The sequence below is a fragment of the Barbus barbus genome, assembly GCF_936440315.1.
Source record: "Barbus barbus genome assembly, chromosome: 8".
In the NCBI taxonomy this organism is placed as follows: Eukaryota; Metazoa; Chordata; class Actinopteri; order Cypriniformes; family Cyprinidae; genus Barbus; species Barbus barbus.
The window spans coordinates 30784610-30807208 of NC_136736.1; the positions used below are offsets into that span (position 1 = coordinate 30784610).

At 36.9% G+C, this 22599-nt stretch overlaps 1 protein-coding gene across 1 annotated transcript; it reads left to right on the forward strand.

The window, feature by feature from the left end:
* Positions 1–7246: 7246 nt before the first annotated feature.
* On the forward strand, positions 7247–21817 carry LOC306873667 (uncharacterized protein). Its single transcript, XM_079423113.1, has 21 exons — positions 7247–7688; positions 8556–8676; positions 8750–8912; positions 9122–9314; positions 9428–9493; positions 9594–9662; positions 10101–10169; positions 10270–10338; positions 10439–10507; positions 10608–10676; positions 12544–12612; positions 13558–13608; positions 14466–14571; positions 14918–14988; positions 15096–17130; positions 17329–17409; positions 17579–17611; positions 19890–19943; positions 20139–20189; positions 20295–20327; positions 21250–21817. Exons 2-21 carry the CDS (start codon positions 8559–8561, stop codon positions 21504–21506), a joined length of 3726 nt encoding a protein of 1241 aa, XP_079279239.1. The 5' UTR covers positions 7247–7688; positions 8556–8558; the 3' UTR covers positions 21507–21817.
* Positions 21818–22599: the final 782 nt, after the last annotated feature.

Genomic DNA, 22599 nt, shown 5'->3' on the forward strand with positions numbered 1-22599 from the left:
AAAAAAAAAAAGGGATAGCCTAGTTCACCCAAAAATGTAAATTGTCCCATGATTTACTCACCCTCAAGCCATCCTAGGTGTATATGACATTCTTCTTTCAGAAGAATGCAATAAAATTCCTGGATCTTCCAAGCTTTGAATGGGGGGTCAACATTTAGAAGCCCAAGAAAATTAATCCATTCATCATAAAAATTACTCCACACAGCTCTGGGGGTTAATAAAGGCCTTCTGAAGCAGAGCAATGCGTTTGTGTAAGAAAAATGTCCATATTTAAACCATTATAAACTGTAATCTATAGCTTCTGATAACTGTCATACGTTCACAAGAGTGGCGTTCCAGCATATGACGTAGGACATATAGGTGTAGCATAAGCATGATTACATACGGTATATGATAGTATTTACGAGTCCAACCAATGCCACATGTCTGTATAACATCAGATTCATGACAGTTGTCTAAAACCGATCTGACAGGGTGCTGAAAAGGGGCTCAGGCAAAGCAAGCCACCTGTATGTACATCTCATGTGTATCTAATTCATGCCGACCAAACACGGAGCGTTATTAAAATAAGCCAGCACCTTCTTTAGAAGCAAATATTGAGTGAGCGGCTCTCACATGTGGCCCAAACAGAGCCATCTGTGAGGTGGCAGATTGGCCGGAGAGCATGACTGAGACGCCGCATCATCAATTAGAGCTGCTGGGGCTGAGAGGACGACACATACAGCTCAGGTGACAAGCACTCGTGAGTCCAGCTGCTCAAGCACACACTGCTCGCTCTCAGCTCATCTCTCACATACCCTCATCGTCTTGTTTTCTAAGTCATTCTAAGTGCTTACGAAAACACACAATGTAGTAACAGCTATGATGCAAAACAACTGTTCACAGTGCAGCACATTCTGGTGGAAGTGATACAAAATGACGTATAATGAAGCCTTCCATAAACTATATTAGATTGTTTTAGTATATTATGCAAAAATCTTTCTATTCATCAAATTATTCTGAATATATATATATATATATATATATATATATATATATATATATATATATATATATATATATATATATATATATATATATATACAGGTCCTTTTCAAAAAATTAGCATATTGTGATAAAGTTCATTATTTTCTGTAATGTACTGATAAACATTAGACTTTCATATATTTTAGATTCATTACAACACAACTGAAGTAGTTCAAGCCTTTTATTGTTTTAATATTGATGATTTTGGCATACAGCTCATGAAAACCCAAAATTCCTATCTCAAAAAATTAGCATATTTCATCCAACCAATAAAAGAAAAGTGTTTTTAATACAACAAAAGTCAACCTTCAAATAATTATGTTCAGTTATGCACTCAATACTTGGTCGGGAATCCTTTTGCAGAAATGACTGCTTCAATGCGGCGTGGCATGGAGGCAATCAGCCTGTGGCACTGCTGAGGTGTTATGGAGGCCCAGGATGCTTCGATAGCGGCCTTAAGCTCATCCAGAGTGTTGGGTCTTGCGTCTCTCAACTTTCTCTTCACAATATCCCACAGATTCTCTATGGGGTTCAGGTCAGGAGAGTTGGCAGGCCAATTGAGCACAGTAATACCATGGTCAGTAAACCATTTACCAGTGGTTTTGGCACTGTGAGCAGGTGCCAGGTCGTGCTGAAAAATGAAATCATCATATCCATAAAGCTTTTCAGCAGATGGAAGCATGAAGTGCTCCAAAATCTCCTGATAGCTAGCTGCATTGACCCTGCCCTTGATAAAACACAGTGGACCAACACCAGCATCACTGACTGTGGGTACTTGACACTGGACTTCAGGCATTTTGGCATTTCCCTCTCCCCAGTCTTCCTCCAGACTCTGGCACCTTGATTTCCGAATGACATGCAAAATTTGCTTTCATCCGAAAAAAGTACTTTGGACCACTGAGCAACAGTCCAGTGCTGCTTCTCTGTAGCCCAGGTCAGGCGCTTCTGCCGCTGTTTCTGGTTCAAAAGTGGCTTGACCTGGGGAATGCGGCACCTGTAGCCCATTTCCTGCACACGCCTGTACACAGTGGCTCTGGATGTTTCTACTCCAGACTCAGTCCACTGCTTCCGCAGATCCCCCAAGGTCTGGAATCGGTCCTTCTCCACAATCTTCCTCAGGGTCCGGTCACCTCTTCTCGTTGTGCTGCGTTTTCTGCCACACTTTTTCCTTCCCACAGACTTCCCACTGAGGTGCCTTGATACAGCACTCTGGGAACAGCCTATTCGTTCAGAAATTTCTTTCTGTGTCTTACCCTCTTGCTTGAGGGTGTCAATGATGGCCTTCTGGACAGCAGTCAGGTCGGCAGTCTTACCCATGATTGCGGTTTTGAGTAATGAACCAGGCTGGGAGTTTTTAAAAGCCTCAGGAATCTTTTGCAGGTGTTTAGAGTTAATTAGTTGATTCAGATGATTAGGTTAATAGCTCGTTTAGAGAACCTTTTCATGATATGCTAATTTTTTGAGATAGGAATTTTGGGTTTTCATGAGCTGTATGCCAAAATCATCAATATTAAAACAATAAAAGGCTTGAACTACTTCAGTTGTGTTGTAATGAATCTAAAATATATGAAAGTCTAATGTTTATCAGTACATTACAGAAAATAATGAACTTTATCACAATATGCTAATTTTTTGAAAAGGACCTGTATATATAGTATATATATATATATATACTGACCAAAGAGCTGCCCAAGGATGTCAGGGACAAGATTGTAGACCTACACAAGGCAGGAATGGGCTACAAGACCATCGCCAAGCAGCTTGGTGAGAAGGAGACAACAGCTGGTGCGATTATTCGCAAATGGAAGAAACACAAAATAACTGTCAATCTCCCTCGGCCTGGGGCTCCATGCAAGATCTCACCTCGTGGAGTTTCAATGAACATGAGAACGGTGAGGAATCAGCCCAGAACTACACGGGAGGATCTTGTCAATGATCTCAAGGCAGCGGGGAGCATAGTCACCAAGAAAACAATTGGTAACACACTGCACCGTGAAGGACTGAAATCCTGCAGCACCAGCAAGGTCCCCTGCTCAAGAAAGCACATGTACAGGCCCATCTGAAGTTTGCCAATGATTCAGAGGAGAACTGGATGAAAGTGTTGTGGTCAGATGAGGCCAAAATCAAGCTCTTTGGCATCAACTCAACTCGCCGTGTTTGGAGGAGGAGGAATGCTGCCTATGACCCCAAGAACACCATCCCCACTGTCAAACATGGAGGTGGAAACATTATGCTTTGGGGGTGTTTTTCTGCTAAGGGGACAGGACAACTGCACCACATCAAAGGGACGATGGACGGGGCCATGTACCGTCAGGGCCAGGGCATTGAAGCCAGCCAGGACATAGAAAATGGTTCGTGGATGGGTATTCCAGCATGACAATGACCCAAAACACACGGCCAAGGCAACAAAGGAGTGGCTCAAGAAGAAGCACATTAAGGTCCTGGAGTGGTCTAGCCAGTCTCCAGACCTTAATCCCATAGAAAACCTTCGGGAGCAGAAGGTTTGAGTTGCCAAACGTCAGCCTTGAAACCTTAATGACTTGGAGAGGATCTGCAAAGAGGAGTGGGACAAAATCCCTCCTGAGATGTGTGCAAACCTGGTGGCCAACTACAAGAAACGTCTGACCTCTGTGATTGCCAACAAGGGTTTTGCCACCAAGTATTAAGCCATGTTTTGCAAAGGAGTCAAATACTTTAAATGCAAATCAATTTATAACTTTTTTGAAATGCGTTTTTCTAGATTTTTTTTTTTTGTTATTCAGTCTCTCACTGTTCAAATAAACCTAACATTAAAATTATAGACTGATCATTTCTTTGTCGGTGGGCAAACGTACAAAAGAGATCAAATATTTTTTTTCCCACTGTGTGTGTGTGTGTATATATCACAAAAATATAATGCTAAATTTTATGCAACAACTATTTTCAACATTGATAATAAATTGAGCAGCAAATCCGCATATTTCTGACTGATCATGTGACACTGAAAACTGGAGTAATGATGCTTTAGAAATCATTACTAGAAATAATTTGTTAAAATATATTTAAATAGAAAATAGCTACTTTAAATTGTAATAATTTATTATTTTGTAATTGATCAATTTTGTAATATTTATTATAATTAATAGACATTTTTGATCATATAATTATAAATAAAATACAGATAATATAAAAAAGCAATATATCATGGCGTAAAAAATAATGAGAAAGAGGTTCTGAATTATTTTCATGAAAAATAGTAAATACTTGCATTTGGTGTCACCACCTGTCACAGCAACACCATAGAAATGTGTGGTGCAATGATTTTTAAAAATAAACTCTGCCAAATGTAGAACCATTAATTTATTGTTTTTAAGGTTGTTTTGTAGAACTTTTAAACATTTAGCCTATAAAAACCCTCTCTGACTCATCTGATGTGTATCATTCTCTCATTTTCTTTCTTCTTCATCTGCGTCTCCTCTGTTTACCTTTATCTCTCTCATTTTCTGTCTTCCTCCCTCCTTCTCTGCCTCCTTCTGTTTGAACATGTGGAGGGATTAATATCTGAGCTGAGGTGTTTTGGAGCTTATTTGAGTAAACCGAGTCTGCTTCTGAATGACACTACCGGAAGAAAACAGATCGTGAGACTGATTAGATCAGCGCAGTTAGCCTGGCTGGTCATATTGATGTTATTGTTTTGCTGGAAAAACATCATCACACAGTCATATCTGCATCATGCCGAGCAAAAGCCAAATCAACATTTTAATAGTGACAAGTGATGAGTCTATAATCTCAAATCAGGGTTTGATTAAAAAAGAGGGAGGATATTAAAAAAGAGCAAAAATAAGCATGACGTTAGTGGCATTTAGAAAGCATTTAAAGGGATAGTTCATCCAAAAATCTAGATTATGTCATCATTTACTAACCCTCGTGTCATTCCAAACCTATATGACTTTCTATCTTCTGTGGGACACAAAAGGAGAAATTCTTACTGCACAAATTACTCTCTGCCATACATTTACAACTTTTATGAAGCAAACCTTATAAGCTCAAAAAAAATAAAAACAATAAGAGCATCATAAATGTAGTCCATGTGCTATATTTCCACTCTTCTAATATTATAGGTTTTTCTGATGAACAGACTAAAGGTGTGGTCACATTTGTGCAATTTAGGTTAACTTTTGCAGGCAAATATGATCAATTATCTATTGTCAATAGTGCAGCAATGTATGAAGAAGTCACTTTCAAACCATGCAGCTTGCTATTGGCCAGCACGATGAATTCATGTGACCAACTTGAACATGAGCAAAATCTGCATAGCGAACTTTTCACCCGTGCAAGACTCTCAATCGCAAGGATTCCTAGTAAAACCAATTAAATTTGCCCACATAATTTTGCAGAGCATCTGTATATATAACAGCACCTTAAGATAAGTCATTCATCACTCACTGATAATAATTTCCCTTTAGTTATGAGCAGAATATTTAAACAAGTAAGTTGAACCTGAACTGGACCAGTCCAATGTGTAAGCAAATCATTTTCTGAATACAATCATCTGATTCACTGAAAATATCCAACTGTAAAGAATCAGTGAGTTGAACCAGAGTCTTTGATTTATCCCATTTGTGAAAAAAAAAAATCAAATGAATCGATTCCTTGAAAAGATCCAATTTAAACGAATCAGTGAGGTAAACCTAAACACTGAATCAGTCCAATTTGTGTATATGTATTTTTTTTTTAATTATGTGTACAGAATCAACCGATTAACTGAAAAGATCAAGCTCTTAAGAATCAGTGAGTTAAACCTGAGTGCTCAATCCAATTTGTGAAAATCATTTTGTGAACTGAATCAACTAATTCATTAAAAAGATCTGATTCAAAAGAATCAGTAAGTTCACAAAAAGTACTGAATCCATCCAGTTAGTAAACAAATCATTGTGTCAATCAAATCAACAAATTCATTGAAAAGATTCAACTCAAAAGAATCATTTGAAACTGAGAATTGAATCCACTCATTTTGTGAACAAATTGTTTTGAGAACTCTTAGTTCAAAAACTGGTCATTGCTACTCCGCTTAGGATCAGATAATCAAGTTTTTAGGTGAATAATTTTAATTTTAGTCTGTTTCTCACAGTTATTGCACAGCTTTAAAAGGCTTGGAATATACTACATGGGGCATTTATTTTATGTTGCTTTTGAATCGTTTTATAAAGCTCCATTTACTGTAACTGCATGTTAATAAACATTAAAAAACACCTTTCCTTTTGTAGTCTGTGGAAGTAAGAAAGTCATACATGTTTAGAACAGCATGAGCATGAGTAAATAATCACACAATTTTCATTTTTGTGTGAACTATTCCTTTAACATCAGCCAGCACCGTCCAGTGATGTTTAATATGATACAATTAACTGCCTTATAAAGTCTTATTTCTGGTCAAAGAAAGTTTATTCAGCATTGGCTTACCTTTAGTGTCATATTGCAGCTTGCATGTCTCTCTGACATGCTGTGCCTGGTTCACCACCAGAAGTGTCTTTTCATCCTTCAGCGCCTTCCAATTAAGTAAACACACGCCGTGATTGGGCTGCCTGAGAAGAGCTGAGTGATAGAAAGTTTGTCAGTATGCAGAGCCTCTAGCCTTGGCAACATCTCAATTTGCATATTATTCATCCTAAATAGCATGTGAGATTAGGATTAGTGTGTCTCAAATCATAGTATGATGAAAAGAGTGCCAAAGGTGCCTCGATGGTATATCATTTCCAATGGGTTTGAAAAGTGTGCATCCATGCATGATTTTGGGTTAATATTGCCTACAAATCCTTGCGCTACAGAAGTTTGTGACAGTTCTCTGCCAACTTTTTTAGCTGTACAACAACGATGAGTAGTATGATCTCACAACAGTTTTTTTAAATGTATGAAACAAAAATTTGCCGTATATACTTATAAATTCTAGTTAACTAAAACTAAAATTAAACTTATAAACTAAAACCATAAAAATAAAGTAAAATACACTTTAACTGAAAAAAATAAAACACTTATTTAAACTCACTTTATTTCGGCTAGTTACCAAGACAGGATTATAGTCAACTAAAACAACATTTAAGAAAACTTGTGTGTGTGTGTGTGTGTGTGTGTGTGTGTGTGTGTGTGTTGGTTTTTGTGATTTACGAGGACATTTCATATGAATACACGCAACACTAGGTGGACATTTTGGATTATGAGGACAGAGCCAGTGTCCTCATAATTCAGACAACGTAGAAGTGTTTCTACATGTAGGAGGAGTTCAAATTCAAATTTTCTCCAAAAGTCCTTCTAGTTCACAATCATCGGACTTTGTGTTAAGCGTGTGTATCGGGACTGCGCCCCTGCAGATGGGTCTTGGTACTGCACCTCCTTATTAATATTCATAAGTGTGTATGGAATCGCGGGTTTTGATTGGCTGAAAGGTGAGTCCTCGTAAATTCGGGTTTTGTCTAACCACTGTGTTTTAGCCTATTCACACAAAGGACGATAAAGATATGTTTGTAAAATCGTTCTAAATATAAAGGAATAACAAAGTCCACACCACAACTATAAAAATAAAAACACAGAGAAGCAAAATCACTGGAATCATTTTTCTACCCTCCCCCACCTCCGACCGAGTCATTTCCGGCTGAGATAATGAGCAGGCCACTCTGAAGACACTTAAGGTAAGACTGATGATACAACTCAATAAACCATAAAACATTATATTATATTAGTTAACGTTATAAAGCAGTTAATCAGGCTAGCTTTGGTCACGTTTGTAAGCTTTTATCTAGCGTTTCCTCACAAATTATAACTAGCGTTAAGCAATTAACAATTAACTTAAGTTACTAGTCTGACAAATAAAGATAAGCAATAACTAAACCGCTTGTGTTATGTAAGTTAATAGCCAAGGGTTAAATAACTCATGATGCCAGATTGAGATCATATTTAGCTCTCTGGGCAGTTCAGTGTTGTGCTAATGGGGTTAATGTTAATGTATGAAAGGCCACATGGAATAATATTGTAGTATTTGATGTAGTAAATTGAAGTTTACTGCAGTATGTTATAATGATTACTACACTTTGTTAATGCACTTCAGTATCCTGTAATATTAGTGAACTAATAAACCATAGTATTCTTTAATTTTTACTATGGTAAATAAATAAAAAAACACTATTGTATCTAGGATTATTACTCTAGTTTACTATAGAGGTTTCATATACTGTATATAAAGTCTTATAGCCATAATCATAATGTTTCTCTTTAGTGACAGTAACAATGAGAAGGAGAAAAGCAGCATGTTTCAGATTGTTAAAAATACTAAACCAAATGGGAAGGTTTTAGATGTTTTTCCTGTTTCACTGGTGCTATCTACTGACCTGCAAGTAGCCCAGAATGATCCCTATTGCTTATATTTAAGCCCTCTACAGCAAATAAAAGTATAAACTCATAGTTGATTAGGTCAGTGATGTCTAAAAAAACAATTACATAATCTAATAATTTTATAATATCATTTCGTAAAGTGACTGGATATCATCTGGATTTTGCAGGAAATGGCAGCAACAAGGTCCCAGAGGGCCAAACTAAAACCAAAGGATGAAGCTGCATGTTTTGCATCCATGCTCAAAGATAAGGATGGATTTGAAATAAAATACATAAATTCATTTAAAGGTGAGTAACACAAGTGTCTATGTTTTAAGTATTGTTTAAACTTTTTAACCCTGACTGATCTGCTCTTGGCTAGGTCGAGGAGTGTTCAGCTGTCGCCACTTTCAAAAAGGAGATTTTCTTATCGAATATCGAGGGGAAGTCATAACTAAACAAGAATATGCAAGAAGGCACAGAGTATACCACGCTGCACTTGAAGTTTTTTTATTTGAATTTCGTTGTGATGGAAAACAGTTGTGGTATGTATACTGCTGTACTTAATTTACAATGTCTTTCAAATGTACAAAGTTGTGGGTCACCCAGATATACAAACTTTGCATTTCCTGATGCAGTAGTGGTAAACTAGAATTAACTTTTTTATTATTATTATTATTCTGTGAAACTTTCCAATTGAATGATTCAGTCAATATTACACCTTGGAGTTAGCACTGTGTTCTTGCTGCTTCAGGGTTGATGCTGCCAGAGAAGACGGTTCTTTAGGGAGAATCGTCAATGATGATCATGTGAACCCCAACAGCAAAATGAAAACAATCAGAGTGGACGGAAAGCCCCATCTGTGCTTATTTGCAGTAAAGGACATAAGTCCTGGGGAAGAGATTACGTATAACTATGGAGATTCTGACTGGCCATGGAGAAGCAAGGTATTAACAGATTGAAATAATCCTTTTATTCTAATTTAAAGACACAGTTTACAGTTAAAACAATTTTTCAACCATGTGGAGAAGTGTTAGTACTTGATTTTGAATCCACACAGTGTTCTGAGGCCGAACAACAGGTGCATGCTTTGGTCAGCAGTGCAGCAGGAGATGGGTCAGAGGAGGTAAGTGTGTGTTTGTAATGCTCAACAGGTAGTTAAATCTCCATTAACTTTGGTAAGATCTCTTGTCAATCTGCTTACAAAAATCTTTCATATTTTACAGGTTTGTTCTGAGGCCGAACAACAGGTGCATGCTTTGGTCAGCAGTGCAACAGGAGATGGGTCAGAGGAGGTAAGTGTGTGTTTGTAATGCTCAACAGGTAGTTAAATCTCCATTAACTTTGGTAAGATCTCTTGTCAATCTGCTTACAAAAATCTTTCATATTTTACAGGTTTGTTCTGAGGCCGAACAACAGGTGCATGCTTTGGTCAGCAGTGCAACAGGAGATAGGTCAGAGGAGGTAAGTGTGTGTTTGTAATGCTCAACAGGTAGTTAAATCTCCATTAACTTTGGTAAGATCTCTTGTCAATCTGCTTACAAAAATCTTTCATATTTTACAGGTTTGTTCTGAGGCCGAACAACAGGTGCATGCTTTGGTCAGCAGTGCAACAGGAGATAGGTCAGAGGAGGTAAGTGTGTGTTTGTAATGCTCAACAGGTAGTTAAATCTCCATTAACTTTGGTAAGATCTCTTGTCAATCTGCTTACAAAAATCTTTCATATTTTACAGGTTTGTTCTGAGGCCGAACAACAGGTGCATGCTTTGGTCAGCAGTGCAACAGGAGATGGGTCAGAGGAGGTAAGTGTGTGTTTGTAATGCTCAACAGGTAGTTAAATCTCCATTAACTTTGGTAAGATCTCTTGTCAATCTGCTTACAAAAATCTTTCATATTTTACAGGTTTGTTCTGAGGCCGAACAACAGGTGCATGCTTTGGTCAGCAGTGCAACAGGAGATGGGTCAGAGGAGGTAAGTGTGTGTTTGTAATGCTCAACAGGTAGTTAAATCTCCATTAACTTTGGTAAGATCTCTTGTCAATCTGCTTACAAAAATCTTTCATATTTTACAGGTTTGTTCTGAGGCCGAACAACAGGTGCATGCTTTGGTCAGCAGTGCAACAGGAGATAGGTCAGAGGAGGTAAGTGTGTGTTTGTAATGCTCAACAGGTAGTTAAATCTCCATTAACTTTGGTAAGATCTCTTGTCAATCTGCTTACAAAAATCTTTCATATTTTACAGGTTTGTTCTGAGGCCGAACAACAGGTGCATGCTTTGGTCAGCAGTGCAACAGGAGATGGGTCAGAGGAGGTAAGTGTGTGTTTGTAATGCTCAACAGGTAGTTAAATCTCCATTAACTTTGGTAAGATGATGCAAAATCTAGGGATGCACCGATACCGATACTGGTATTGGGTATCGGGCCGATACTGAGCTCATGTACTCGTTAAAATACCCCGATACGAAACGCCGATACCACGCACGAGTGCCATATTCAGACAAAGAAACACCAACAACAGAAAAACAGACAGCAGAATGTAGTTATTAGAGATTAAGGATGTCTAAACATGTATATGCAATGAATATAATGTTAAACATTCAGCATTAATGCCTGTATAGCTGATGTGAGCAAGCTGATAAGCAAAACACGCGGAGTGGATCCAGCGCTCGGCGGCGCAGATGCGCGAGCTTGTCGAGTGAATATCCCTTTCTCACAGATATCACTGGAAAGTTTGTACTTCGGTCTGAAATGTCAAAAACGAGTAAGTAAAACAATGCACAAGTTACTCAACAGTAGGGAGAGAGAGATAGAGAGAGAGCGCACTTCCGTGGTGTGATCTTTATTGATGTTCGCTCAGCGCACATCATTTAAATTAAAACTAAATCGTAAATATATGAAAACATATAGGGGCATTCATTCACTTTAAACATCATTTATTTTTAAACTTAAGCACTGAACACGAGTGAAACACAAGTGAAACTATCAGCCTGTGTTCAATGCGCTAGGCTGTTCTGTACTTGTCCCTGTCATCTGCTCCGGTACACATAAGTGCGCGCGCTGTGCGTGTTTTCCTTGCTTCATGCAGGTTTCTGCATTATATGAGTGGCTTTGAAATCTAAATCGCAGCATGTTTCAGATGAAAAAAAAAATTCTTCTATATCTGAAAATATTACATGATTTATAACGAGTGGTTCCCTGCATAATTACAGCAAAACGCGTGGTTACAGCACTGAGCCGCTGCAATGGAGCAGCTCTAATGCTATTTAAGATGATGTACCATAGAGCAAATAAATAAAAAATTAACAGTGAAAGTAACAACAAATTGTAAATTACATTATAATGGGCATAATTAAGTGTGAAAAATAACCGAAGGATATACAGTCAAACCAATAATTATTCAGAGACCAGATATATATATATTTTTTTTTTGTTTTGTTTTTACTAGTGGGTGCAGGACACTATAGTTAATTTAAGTAACTGAGGATAGCAAAATAAAGTAAACCGTGACAAATTATACCCAAAAAATCTTCATACAGTGGACTACCAGTAAAATTGATACAAAAGTGAGACCAAAAATTATTCAGACCAAATAATGGAAAAAATGTAAATTCAGGCTTTCATGAAGCTGGTTGACAGCATGCCCCGGAGACTACAGGCTGCCATTAAGGCTAAGGGTGGCCCGACAAAGTATAAAGTTGTGTAAATATTGTTATACCAACAGCTGTCTGAATAATTTTGATTGATTGATAGAAAGATATTATCAAGCTAAATTTGTTCTGACACAGTTTAACTTGGAGTTCTTGTAATATTTTATTAGCATTTTCTAAACTAGCGAATAAAATGTGAGAAATGTTGAAGGTGTCTGAATAAATTTTGGTTTGACTGTATCTATTTGATAAATGAAGTTAACCAACTAACATTTTAATACTCCTTTGTTTTCTTTACCCAATATTAAAAAATTTTACAAATACAATAAAAATATCGGTATCGGTACTCTGTATCGGCAAGTACCAAAAATTAAGGTATCGGGCGAGTACTGGAAAAAGTGGTATCGGTGCATCCCTAGCAAAATCCTTATAAACTGTATTGATTTCTTTAAAATTTCCATAAAAGTGTCTTATACTATAGTATAGCTGACCTCTTGTCAATCTGCTTACAAAAATCTTTCATATTTTACAGGTTTGTTCTGAGGCCGAACAACAGGTGCATGCTTTGGTCAGCAGTGCAACAGGAGATGGGTCAGAGGAGGTAAGTGTGTGTTTGTAATGCTCAACAGGTAGTTAAATCTCCATTAAAGGATTAGTTCACTTTTAAAAAAACTTTTGCTGATAATTTACTCACCCCCATGTCATCCAAGATGTCCATGTCTTTCTTTCTTCAGTCGAAAAGAAATTAAGGTTTTTGATGAAAACATTTCTCCATAAAATGGACTTCATTGGGACCCAAACGGTTCAAGGTCCAAATGACAGTTTCAGTGCAGCTTCAAAGGGCTTTAAACGATACCAGACGATGAATAAGAGTCTTATCTAGCGAAACGATCGGTCATTTAAAAAATAACTAAAAAAGTTTAAGTTTTAAAAGCACAAATGCTCGCCTTGCTCTGTTCTGTGATGCGCGTTCGTGACGTCACGTAATACGCAATTACGTTGAAAAGGTCACGGTTGACTTAGGCGGAAGTACCGAGTCAGTAGGCTTTTTAATATTAAAACACCCAGGATACGCACAAACATACATTTCGGTACTTCCGCCTAAGTCAACCGTGAACTTTTCAACGTCATTGCGTATTACGTGACGTCACGAACGTGCATCACAGAACAGAGCAAGGCGAGCATTTGTGCTTATAAAACTTAAACTTTTTTATTTATTTTTTAAATGAACGATCGTTTCGCTTTTCGACTGAAGAAAGAAAGACATGGAGATCTTGGATGACATGGGGGTGAGTAAATTATCAGCAAAAGTTTTTTTAAAAGTGAACTAATCCTTTAACTTTGGTAAGATGATGTAGAATCATTACCTTAACATTACAGACAATTAGGACTGTGTGCTGCAATGATTTCTCTCATACCCTGATTGTTTGATCTATGAATTCACTTGTATTATGTCATTTTCACATCAGTTGTTTTGGATACTCAAAGCATCACCATGTACTGCCGTGTTATCCAAAATTAATGTTCAGTAATCAAACCTTTTCAGATCTCAACAATGTCTGATTCTCAGCTGACATGTCATGACAACGCTCAACAGGTAATGTACTTTCCATTAAAGATGAGCATTTAATAGGCATTTATTTCCTAAATGTTCTTTAGTTGGCAACAACATTGATTTTTAATTACAATCAAACGTAAAGAATTGAAGGATAGTGATAGGCTGATGATACACAGGACAACATTTTGAGTAATTTTGTCAGGCAATTGTTTTGAGCAATGTTGCTTGGGCACTTTCCCCACTGAGAATGGGTAACAAATTTTTATCTGGATACTTTAAATCAGTCATGGGCCCTGTTTCTCATCTGGTTGCCCATTGATGCCAACATTAACCTAAGTTGCCCTGCAACATTGCTCAAAAAGTTGCCCCATGTATCATCAGTCATAGGAATTGTTTAAGTTACAATTGTATGGATGATGGTTCATTCTGAGCTAGCATGTGTATCATATGTCATATGTCCCCATACTTACTGCTTTTGTCATGTTGTGGGGGATGGGTAGAAGTTCAGTGTGTGTTTTGTCAAACTGCATCATGGTTTGTGTGTCGTATGTCCCCATACTTACTGCTTTTGTCATACTATTCAGTACAGTGCAATACATTTGTGATATACATTTTGTTATTAGTGAAATTAAAATAACTTATTTAAACCTTAGCCCTATGTCTTAAAGGTGCCATAGAATGAAAAACCTTGAAATTTACCTTGGCATAGTTGAATAATATGGACAGGTAAAACTGTTTCTGGATCATTTTTGCCCTTACCTAAGCCACATACCTTTTATGTAGATATCAGAGACCAATTTAAAATATTGTATCAATGCATTCTATGGTGCCTTTAATACCTAACCATAGTAATACTCTCTAATCTCTGCTAATCAATTATAACTTTTTTCCAACAGAACTGTAAACATGACATAATTTCCTCAGTAGTATCAAGCTTGAATAAATGTGATTGCTGTAGTGGTCCTTATTCCGCTTTTAAGTGGGCTGGTGTGAGATGTAAGGGTAAGTATTTTGTTCTGAAAATTTTAATATTTTTAAAAATGTTTTACCATTGAAACCCTAAAACTGTGTAATCTTGACATTCTAAATGTATCTTTAAATTAGCTTGAAAAAGCTGACCTTTCTTTCTTTCTTTCTTTCTTTCTTTCTCAGTCTATCTGTGTAATTGTGTAATCTATTCATATTTGTATTAGTCTTCTCCTATCTCTGTTCTCTTCCATCTTATAGCCACACTTTCAACCACACTGATCATCTCTCACTGTTTTACCTATCACTTTTTAAAGCATCTTTTCTTGAATCACATTTTAATCAAATGAAACCAACCTTTTTTATTATATGCTCAATCTAGTTTGTTCCCGCTTCTGGCATAAAACTTGCTATGAGAAAAATGTGAAGCCCAAACCTGACCCCTCAACATCCGTAAGTATGATTTATTGAATAGTCAGATATGTTTTAATTTTCAGCAATTTTCTTCCTTACAATGAAACTTTCTGAGTATGTACAAAAATATATGTTTACTATTTCAGGATTCCGAAGCAGAATTTTCCAGTGAGAACATGTCCGATCAGGACTATGTACCTAATTCTGTCTCAGAAAGTTCAGACGTAAGCATAGCGTCTCCAGAAATACTCTTAAAGAATAAAAATACTGAAGTGTTCTGCATCAAATCTTCTGCAGAAATTCAAAATGGCAGACCATGCCAAGAAAGCGTCATAGGTAAAGATTCACTCCCAAAAGTTCCAGTCTGCACAGCACAGCTTGAAATGCCTTGTAGGAAAGTCAAACAAGTACAAATATCGGAAGTTCACAGCGATGCAAGCGTTGCAAATACTGAAAACACTGTTGAGGATATCACAGGCACAGGGGAAGATCCATCTTTACAATCTTCAAGTATATCCTCTTCAATAAACAAGAAGAATTACTGCTACATTTGTGGAAAACCACAGTCAAAATTTACACGGCACTTAAAAGTCCATGAGAATTCAAATGTCGATGTTGCTCGGGCTTTGGCTCTACCAAAACATTCCAAAGAACGTCAAAAACTTCTGAACAAACTGCGGAACAAAGGAAACTATGAACACAATGCAGATGTTTTAGCGAATGGGACTGGATTGTTAAAACTCAGACGTAAGCCAAAGAAAAGATATGATTCAAAAGATTATGTGCATTGTATGTATTGCCATGCAATGTTTCTCCGAAGAGATCTCTGGAGACACGTTCGAAATTGTCTTTCCAAACCAGTGGAAGATCAGGCAGTGCCAGGAAGAACTAGGGTCTTGTCTCTAGCAACAATGTCTAATGTAGCCCTCTGCCAACAAATATCACAAGGTGTTTGGAAGCTGTTGACTGTGATGAAAGATGATGAGATCTCTGCTGCTGTGCGGAGTGACTTCTGTATCCTTCAGCTGGCCCAGTCATTTTACAATAAACATGGGCAGGATCCCACCAAATATGACTATATTCGACAGAAGCTCCGGGAAGTTGGAAGACTTCTGCTGATTCTGAGAAAGGAATTTTCTGTACAGACTCTTGAAGATGCTGTAAGACCTGCAAATTTCAATGTGGTTATCCAGGCTGTCAAGTGGGTATCTGGGTTTGATGATGGAAAACACTCATTCCAGACTCCAAGCCTTGCCCTTAAGTTGGGCCATTCACTGAATAAGATATGTGACATTGTACATTGCAGAGCTCTAATGGCAGAAGATGATGAAGGGATAAACTCAACCCAAGCATTCAAAAAACTGTATAATGCAAAGTGGTCTGAACTCGTTTCCCACACAGCTTTGACCACCTTGAATGAGGGGCGCTTTAACAAGCCATCTACCCTCCCTTTCACAGAGGATGTACAACGTCTTCACCAGCATCTTGAAAAGGTTGTTGATTTAGCCTCTGAGAACGTGAAACAGATGCCATCAGCACAAGTCTATGGCGACCTATGCAAAGCAACTCTTGCAAAAATAATACTGTTCAACCGGCGACGTGGAGGAGAGGTTGCAAAAATGCAACTCAAAGGTTTTATAGAGAGGGACACAGCTCCCCTACACAAAGATGTTGCTGTTGGGCTAACAAAGTTTGAACAAAAACTTTGTACACATTTCAGTCGGGTCGAAATTAGGGGTAAAAGAGGGCGAAAAGTGGCAGTTTTGCTGTCGCCAGACATGGTTGATGCCTTAAAGCTCCTCATAAGCAGAAGAAGGGAGTGTGGAGTCCCTGAAGATAACCAATTCCTGTTTGCTCGACCAAGCTGTTTGAGTTTTTATAGAGGACAAGACTGTCTGAGGATCTATGCACGCGAGTGTGGTGCACAAAACCCGGAACTCCTCCGGTCGACCCAACTGCGCAAACATGTGGCAACTTTGTCGCAGGTGCTTAACCTGAAAAACCACGAGTTGGACCAAGTTGCGGACTTCTTGGGCCACGATATTCGTGTGCACAGAGAATACTATCGACTTCCAGAGGCTACAACCCAGCTGGCCAAGATATCAAAGTTACTCCTCGCTATGGAGAAAGACTCTCTTTCAAATCTCCAGGGCAAAACCCTAGAAGAAATTGAAATTGAAGGTAATGCTACTAAAGTTGTTACAAATGACATTTTGAAGTTTACTGTAAGTATATTCATATCCTAAAGACAATCCCTAACATACAGACCATAGATCTTAACAATGTAATGTTCACCAAATATTAGTTATCACTTTGTCTTCTATTTTTACTCTAACGTTAGCAATGTTAAGCTTACTTGATACTCAAATTTTTTTTTAGACAAGTTAGACTTTTCTGATTCGGAACATAGTGAAGACAGTGATGCTGAGGAGGTGCATCCACAGACACAAACAGAAACAGGTAAAAGCACATAAACATACAAACATCAAATCAGTAAAGTCAGTGTAAGAAGTGCACCATATGATGCACCAAAATATTATACAGTAGTTCAGAGATGTTACAGAAGCATAATTCATATTGAGCAAGCACTGCTGCTGTTTGTTATAGTATTTTATTTTTCTATTCACAGATATTGACCCTGCCTTAGGAGGCCCATCTCAAGGTATGACAAGACTAAAACTTTAACTTCAAACCCACATACAGTACTGTGCAAAAGTCTTAGGCCACTAGTATTTTCACGAAAAAAAAAAAAAGCTACCTGAACAACTATGGGCAAGTGTACCTCAGAACAGAAGCTGTTTTACCAAAAGCTGTAATACCAAATATTTATTTGAGTTAGTTAATAGAAGTTAATTGATAAATTAAATCTATTTATGGCATTAATTTGAAAGCATCCTCATTTTACAGCATTTTTACATGAGTGCCTAAAACGTTGAACAGTACTGTAGCTTTGCAGGTAGGTTTTCTTCTTCATCTTGGAGATGTTGCCACAGTTCTTCTGGATTTAGTCTGTCTCAGTTTGTTCTGTTACTTCAAGTCATTCCAGACAGACTGATGATGATCAGATCGCTGTGTGGAGCACTGGCTGTTATCAGACTCCTTGTGCAGACAATAATCTCACTGAATTATTACAATTAATGACAAAAATAATATTTGTAAATGTAAACTGATATTTCGCTACCGCAAAAGATAGAAATAACCGAAATAACTTTCTTTTTTTATGTTGGTGAAAATACTAGTGGCCTAAGACTTTTGCACAGTACTGTATGTATATATACTTTTGAAACCAAAATGAGTGCCATAAATGTTTAAAATTCAGTTTAGATTGCTTTTGATTGCTTAAATTAGAATATTGTGTAAATGATGCAAGTTTGGGGAACACTTTACAGTAGGGGTACATAAATTACCTTGAATGAATGCATAAATTAATGGAGAATTATGAATTACTTAATCCATTAATATCTCAATTATCAGGAACTAGCATGAGTTCAAAGTCTTTTATTCATGACGTCATAGATAAAAAAAACACCTTAAGACATTCACTAAGATGAGTACATCAACATGATTAATAGGTTATTATGCATGATTATGACGTTTTCTTTTTCACAGAAAACAAGATTTTTAATATCCATTATGGATAAAGCTATGCTTATAAGGTACATGATTCAAAGAAGTATTATTTAGTACAAGTGAGACTACTTGAATTATTAAAGGAATATAAAAAAAATCCACATTACCTCATGCATGCATACAGGTTAGAACAGTATATCAGTAACAGTAATTAATGTGAGAACTAATGTTTTTCATTAATTATGATGTGAGTTATCAAGCACGTTTATGTCTTCTTCATAGCAGGTAAATGGACAGACCCCCAACACTGGCCAATCACAGCACAGAGTATGTGAATTCTGTTGACAAATAGAGTAGTCATCATAAACTAAGCATTAATTTCTCATTACCTCATCGTGTGTGACCCCTCAAGTAAAGTGGTAACTTGGTCCTCTGGAATACTGATGAACGGTGTGTTATTAAAGCGATAGTTCACCCAGAAATGAAAATGTGATGTTTAACTGCTTACCCCCAGGAGTCAGTGATGTAGATGACTTTGTTTCTTCAGTAGAACACAAAGATTTTTAACTCAAACCGTTGCAGTATTTCAGTCATGGCAGTCAATGGGTCCCATGGCTTTGAGAGTCAAAAAACATGCACAGACAAAACCAAATACATGCTCTGGCATAGTAGTATTCTGTCTTGTGTATACGTCACTTATTTGTTTACACGGTGCAGAGAGATTGTGGTTACGACAGCTAATCAGAATGGTAATTACTTGTGCTTATCCTGATTGTTGCAACCGAATTTTGTTTAGCCGTTGTATTCACAATCTCTGCACTGTGTAAAGAATGAGTGACGTATACAGTCTGTATTTGGATGTAAGACTACTGTATTTGGATGTCAACAAAATTTGCATACTCTGTGCTGTGATTGGCCAGTGTTGTGCTCTGTCAATATACCTGCAGGCTACTATGAAGAAGACATGAACATGATTGATCTATCATATTTAATGAAAAACATGCGTTCTCACATTAATTGAGATACTGTTCTAGCTTGTATGAATGCATGAGGTAATATTGATTATTTTTCTATATTCCTTTTAATAATTCAAGTAGTCTTACATGCACAAAATGCTTTTTTTGTATTTTGTAGTATGTAGCATAAGCATAGGTTTATCTACAATGTATAGTAAAGATCTTGTTTTTTGTGAACAATGAAAACATCATGAACATGCATAATAAACATGTCATGATGATGTACTCATCTTAAGGTCATGAATGAAGTCATGAATGAAAGACTTAGAGCTCATGTTAGTTCCTGATAATTCATGAGATTCACACTTTCCATAAAGTGTTACCATGTTTTTGAATTATTTTTTTTTTTTAAAGATCATTGCATGAAGGACAAATGTCACAGCAGGAGGGAAGAGCATGAACAACCTGGTAAAAGCACACAATCATATAAAGAAAGAACACTGTACTAGGGAATTCTGTCAATCATTTTAGCTGTTTTTATAGTAAAGGAGGATTTTTTGCAAGAGATTTACAGTTTCCACTTAAATGTGTAGAATAATTGATGAAATGTTTGAGTATGTTCCATCAGAACCTTTATTTTGAGCCATACTATTCATCCCACAGGAGTGAAGAAAGCTAGGCAGCCTGTTGTGAACCCTCCAGGCACCTCAGATGGTATGAGCATCTACCTCACTCAGCCAGCGTATCCACTGAGGTTTGATTCAATTCATGCAGACCTAGCAATACTACTGTTATACTGTTTTATGTGTCTATTCACAGATATTGACTCTTCCTTTGGAGGCTCATCTCAAGGTATGAGAATAAAATGTTTTTAACTACTAATCTATATAGGCCTGTCATGATGACAACTTTTTGTTGGTCGATATATTGCCCTGTAAATAATTGCGATAAGTGATATTATTGTCATTTTAAGACCATTTTATTCCAGTGAATGTAAAATCATAATATAACAGCATAATAATGCAAGAAGGCCACACACTTTCAATTGACAAACAAACATTTAATTATTAAATTATTTAGGTCATGAAAATTAAGTGTCCAAATATTAGATACCTTAAACTCGAATAAATAGTAAATACACATTTTCTTAAAAATAGAAAAAAGACAAATGCACGAAGAACTTTTATGGAGATTTTTCCATCTACAGATTTTTCCTTTTTTTTCCTCTGAAAAGTAAGATAATATACACACTATTGCTGAGAAACACAATCCCTGTTTAATGTTTTTTATGTTTTTGGGTTTTTTTTATGCAAATATAATGGGTGATATATTGCATTACCAAAAATTGAGGTCATGTACATTTATTGTGCAATATATTGAGATGTCGATATATTGATTATTGTGACAGGCCTAAATCTATATTAGGAAATAAGCAACCATGAAGTTAGGTCTTTAATTTCATTCTTTTACTTACAACTTGATATTTGATATATGAGGAATGTAACATTGGGCCAACCGTTAAAACCAATTTTACAAGGATGGGAACACAAAAAAACCTAATAAATAAATTGCTCCTATTACTAAAACAAACATGTTTAATGAAAACATGCAGCCCATCATTTTTTTTACTCTTACGGATTAGTGATCTATACAACAAGACTTGACTAAAGACAAGGGTTGGTAAGAGTGTGGCTGGTTGGGAGAAGAGGGAGATGAGCTCTGGCCGTCATAGTGTTTACCCCAGGGTTCAGGTACCTGTTTTCCTCTTTTGTAGGGAATCACGAAAATTCTGCTGAAAAATGTCTGGATGATGCTCAAAGGAAGCAGAAACGAACCTGGTCTCCAACTGAAATTGCAGCAGTACAGAGGCATTTCCGTGACCACATAGCAAGGGGTAAACTCGCCACTAAAATTGAATGCCAGCAGTGCAAGAATGCTGAGCATCCAGCTTTGGCTACTCGCACGGTCCAAAACATTAGGGATTTTGTCAGGAATCGCGGCTTAACCCTAAAAAAGAAACGGTCTCATTAGGTGTTTTTGTTTTTTACTTTTTGTTTATATGTTAGCGGAATATTCTTCTGCTGTTGAAGTTTGTTGATGGATTCAATATGCTTTCAGCAATGTTTAGTTTAACTGTTATGTTTAGGAACAGTTAAGATATTTAAGTTCTCCTCTTTACACTTTCAGTAAGAGCGTTTGTTTTTTTCATTACACACAGTACACACAGGATGTTTCTTGATAAACAAAATTATCTTGTGATGTAAAATATTAAGGGCAACTACTGTAATGTTGCTGTAAACAAGAACAAATTAAACTTTGCTCCTTGTTCACAGATATACTGCATATGTCTGCATCGCTTGTTTGAATGTTGTTTCTTCGCTTAAATATGATCACTCAGTCTGGGTTTTTCTGCAAACAACCGGCTAGATTTACATTGTGTATAGATCGATAGATAGATAGATAGACTGACAATCCCTTATGTCACTCCCAAATAGTAGATCCTTGAATACACACTATAAAAGGTAAGGTTGCATATTTAGAGCACTATACAAAAATATTTTACATACTTCCACAATGCGTGCACCGTGTCCAGAGTCTGATCATTGGTCCTCGTATATCAGGTATGTCCCTTTAATACACAGTCTTCACTAATGTGTATGTGTTAAACCATTGGTCCTCGTATATCAGGTATGCCCCTTTAATACACAGTCTTCACTAATGTGTATGTGTTAAACCATTGGTCCTCGTATATCAGGTATGTCCCTTTAATACACAGTCTTCACTAATGTGTATGTGTTAAACCATTGGTCCTCATATATCAGGTATGTCCCTTTAATACACAGTCTTCACTAATGTGTATGTGTTAAACCATTGGTCCTCATATATCAGGTATGTCCCTTTAATACACAGTCTTCACTAATGTGTATGTGTTAAACCATTGGTCCTCGTATATCAGGTATGTCCCTTTAATACACAGTCTTCACTAATGTGTATGTGTTAAACCATTGGTCCTCATATATCAGGTATGCCCCTTTAATACACAGTCTTCACTAATGTGTATGTGTTAAACCATTGGTCCTCATATATCAGGTATGCCCCTTTAATACACAGTCTTCACTAATGT

What these genes read in the sequence shown, in the direction of transcription:
- LOC306873667 (XM_079423113.1), top strand. Translation starts at nt 8,559, where the DNA reads ATGGCAGCAACAAGGTCCCAGAGGGCCAAACTAAAACCAAAGGATGAA. An exon ending in GGAAGAGCATGAACAACCTG is followed by an intron (nt 19,944 to 20,138) that starts GTAAAAGCACAC and finishes TTCATCCCACAG; the next exon opens with GAGTGAAGAAAGCTAGGCAG. An exon ending in CTTTGGAGGCTCATCTCAAG is followed by an intron (nt 20,328 to 21,249) that starts GTATGAGAATAA and finishes CCTCTTTTGTAG; the next exon opens with GGAATCACGAAAATTCTGCT.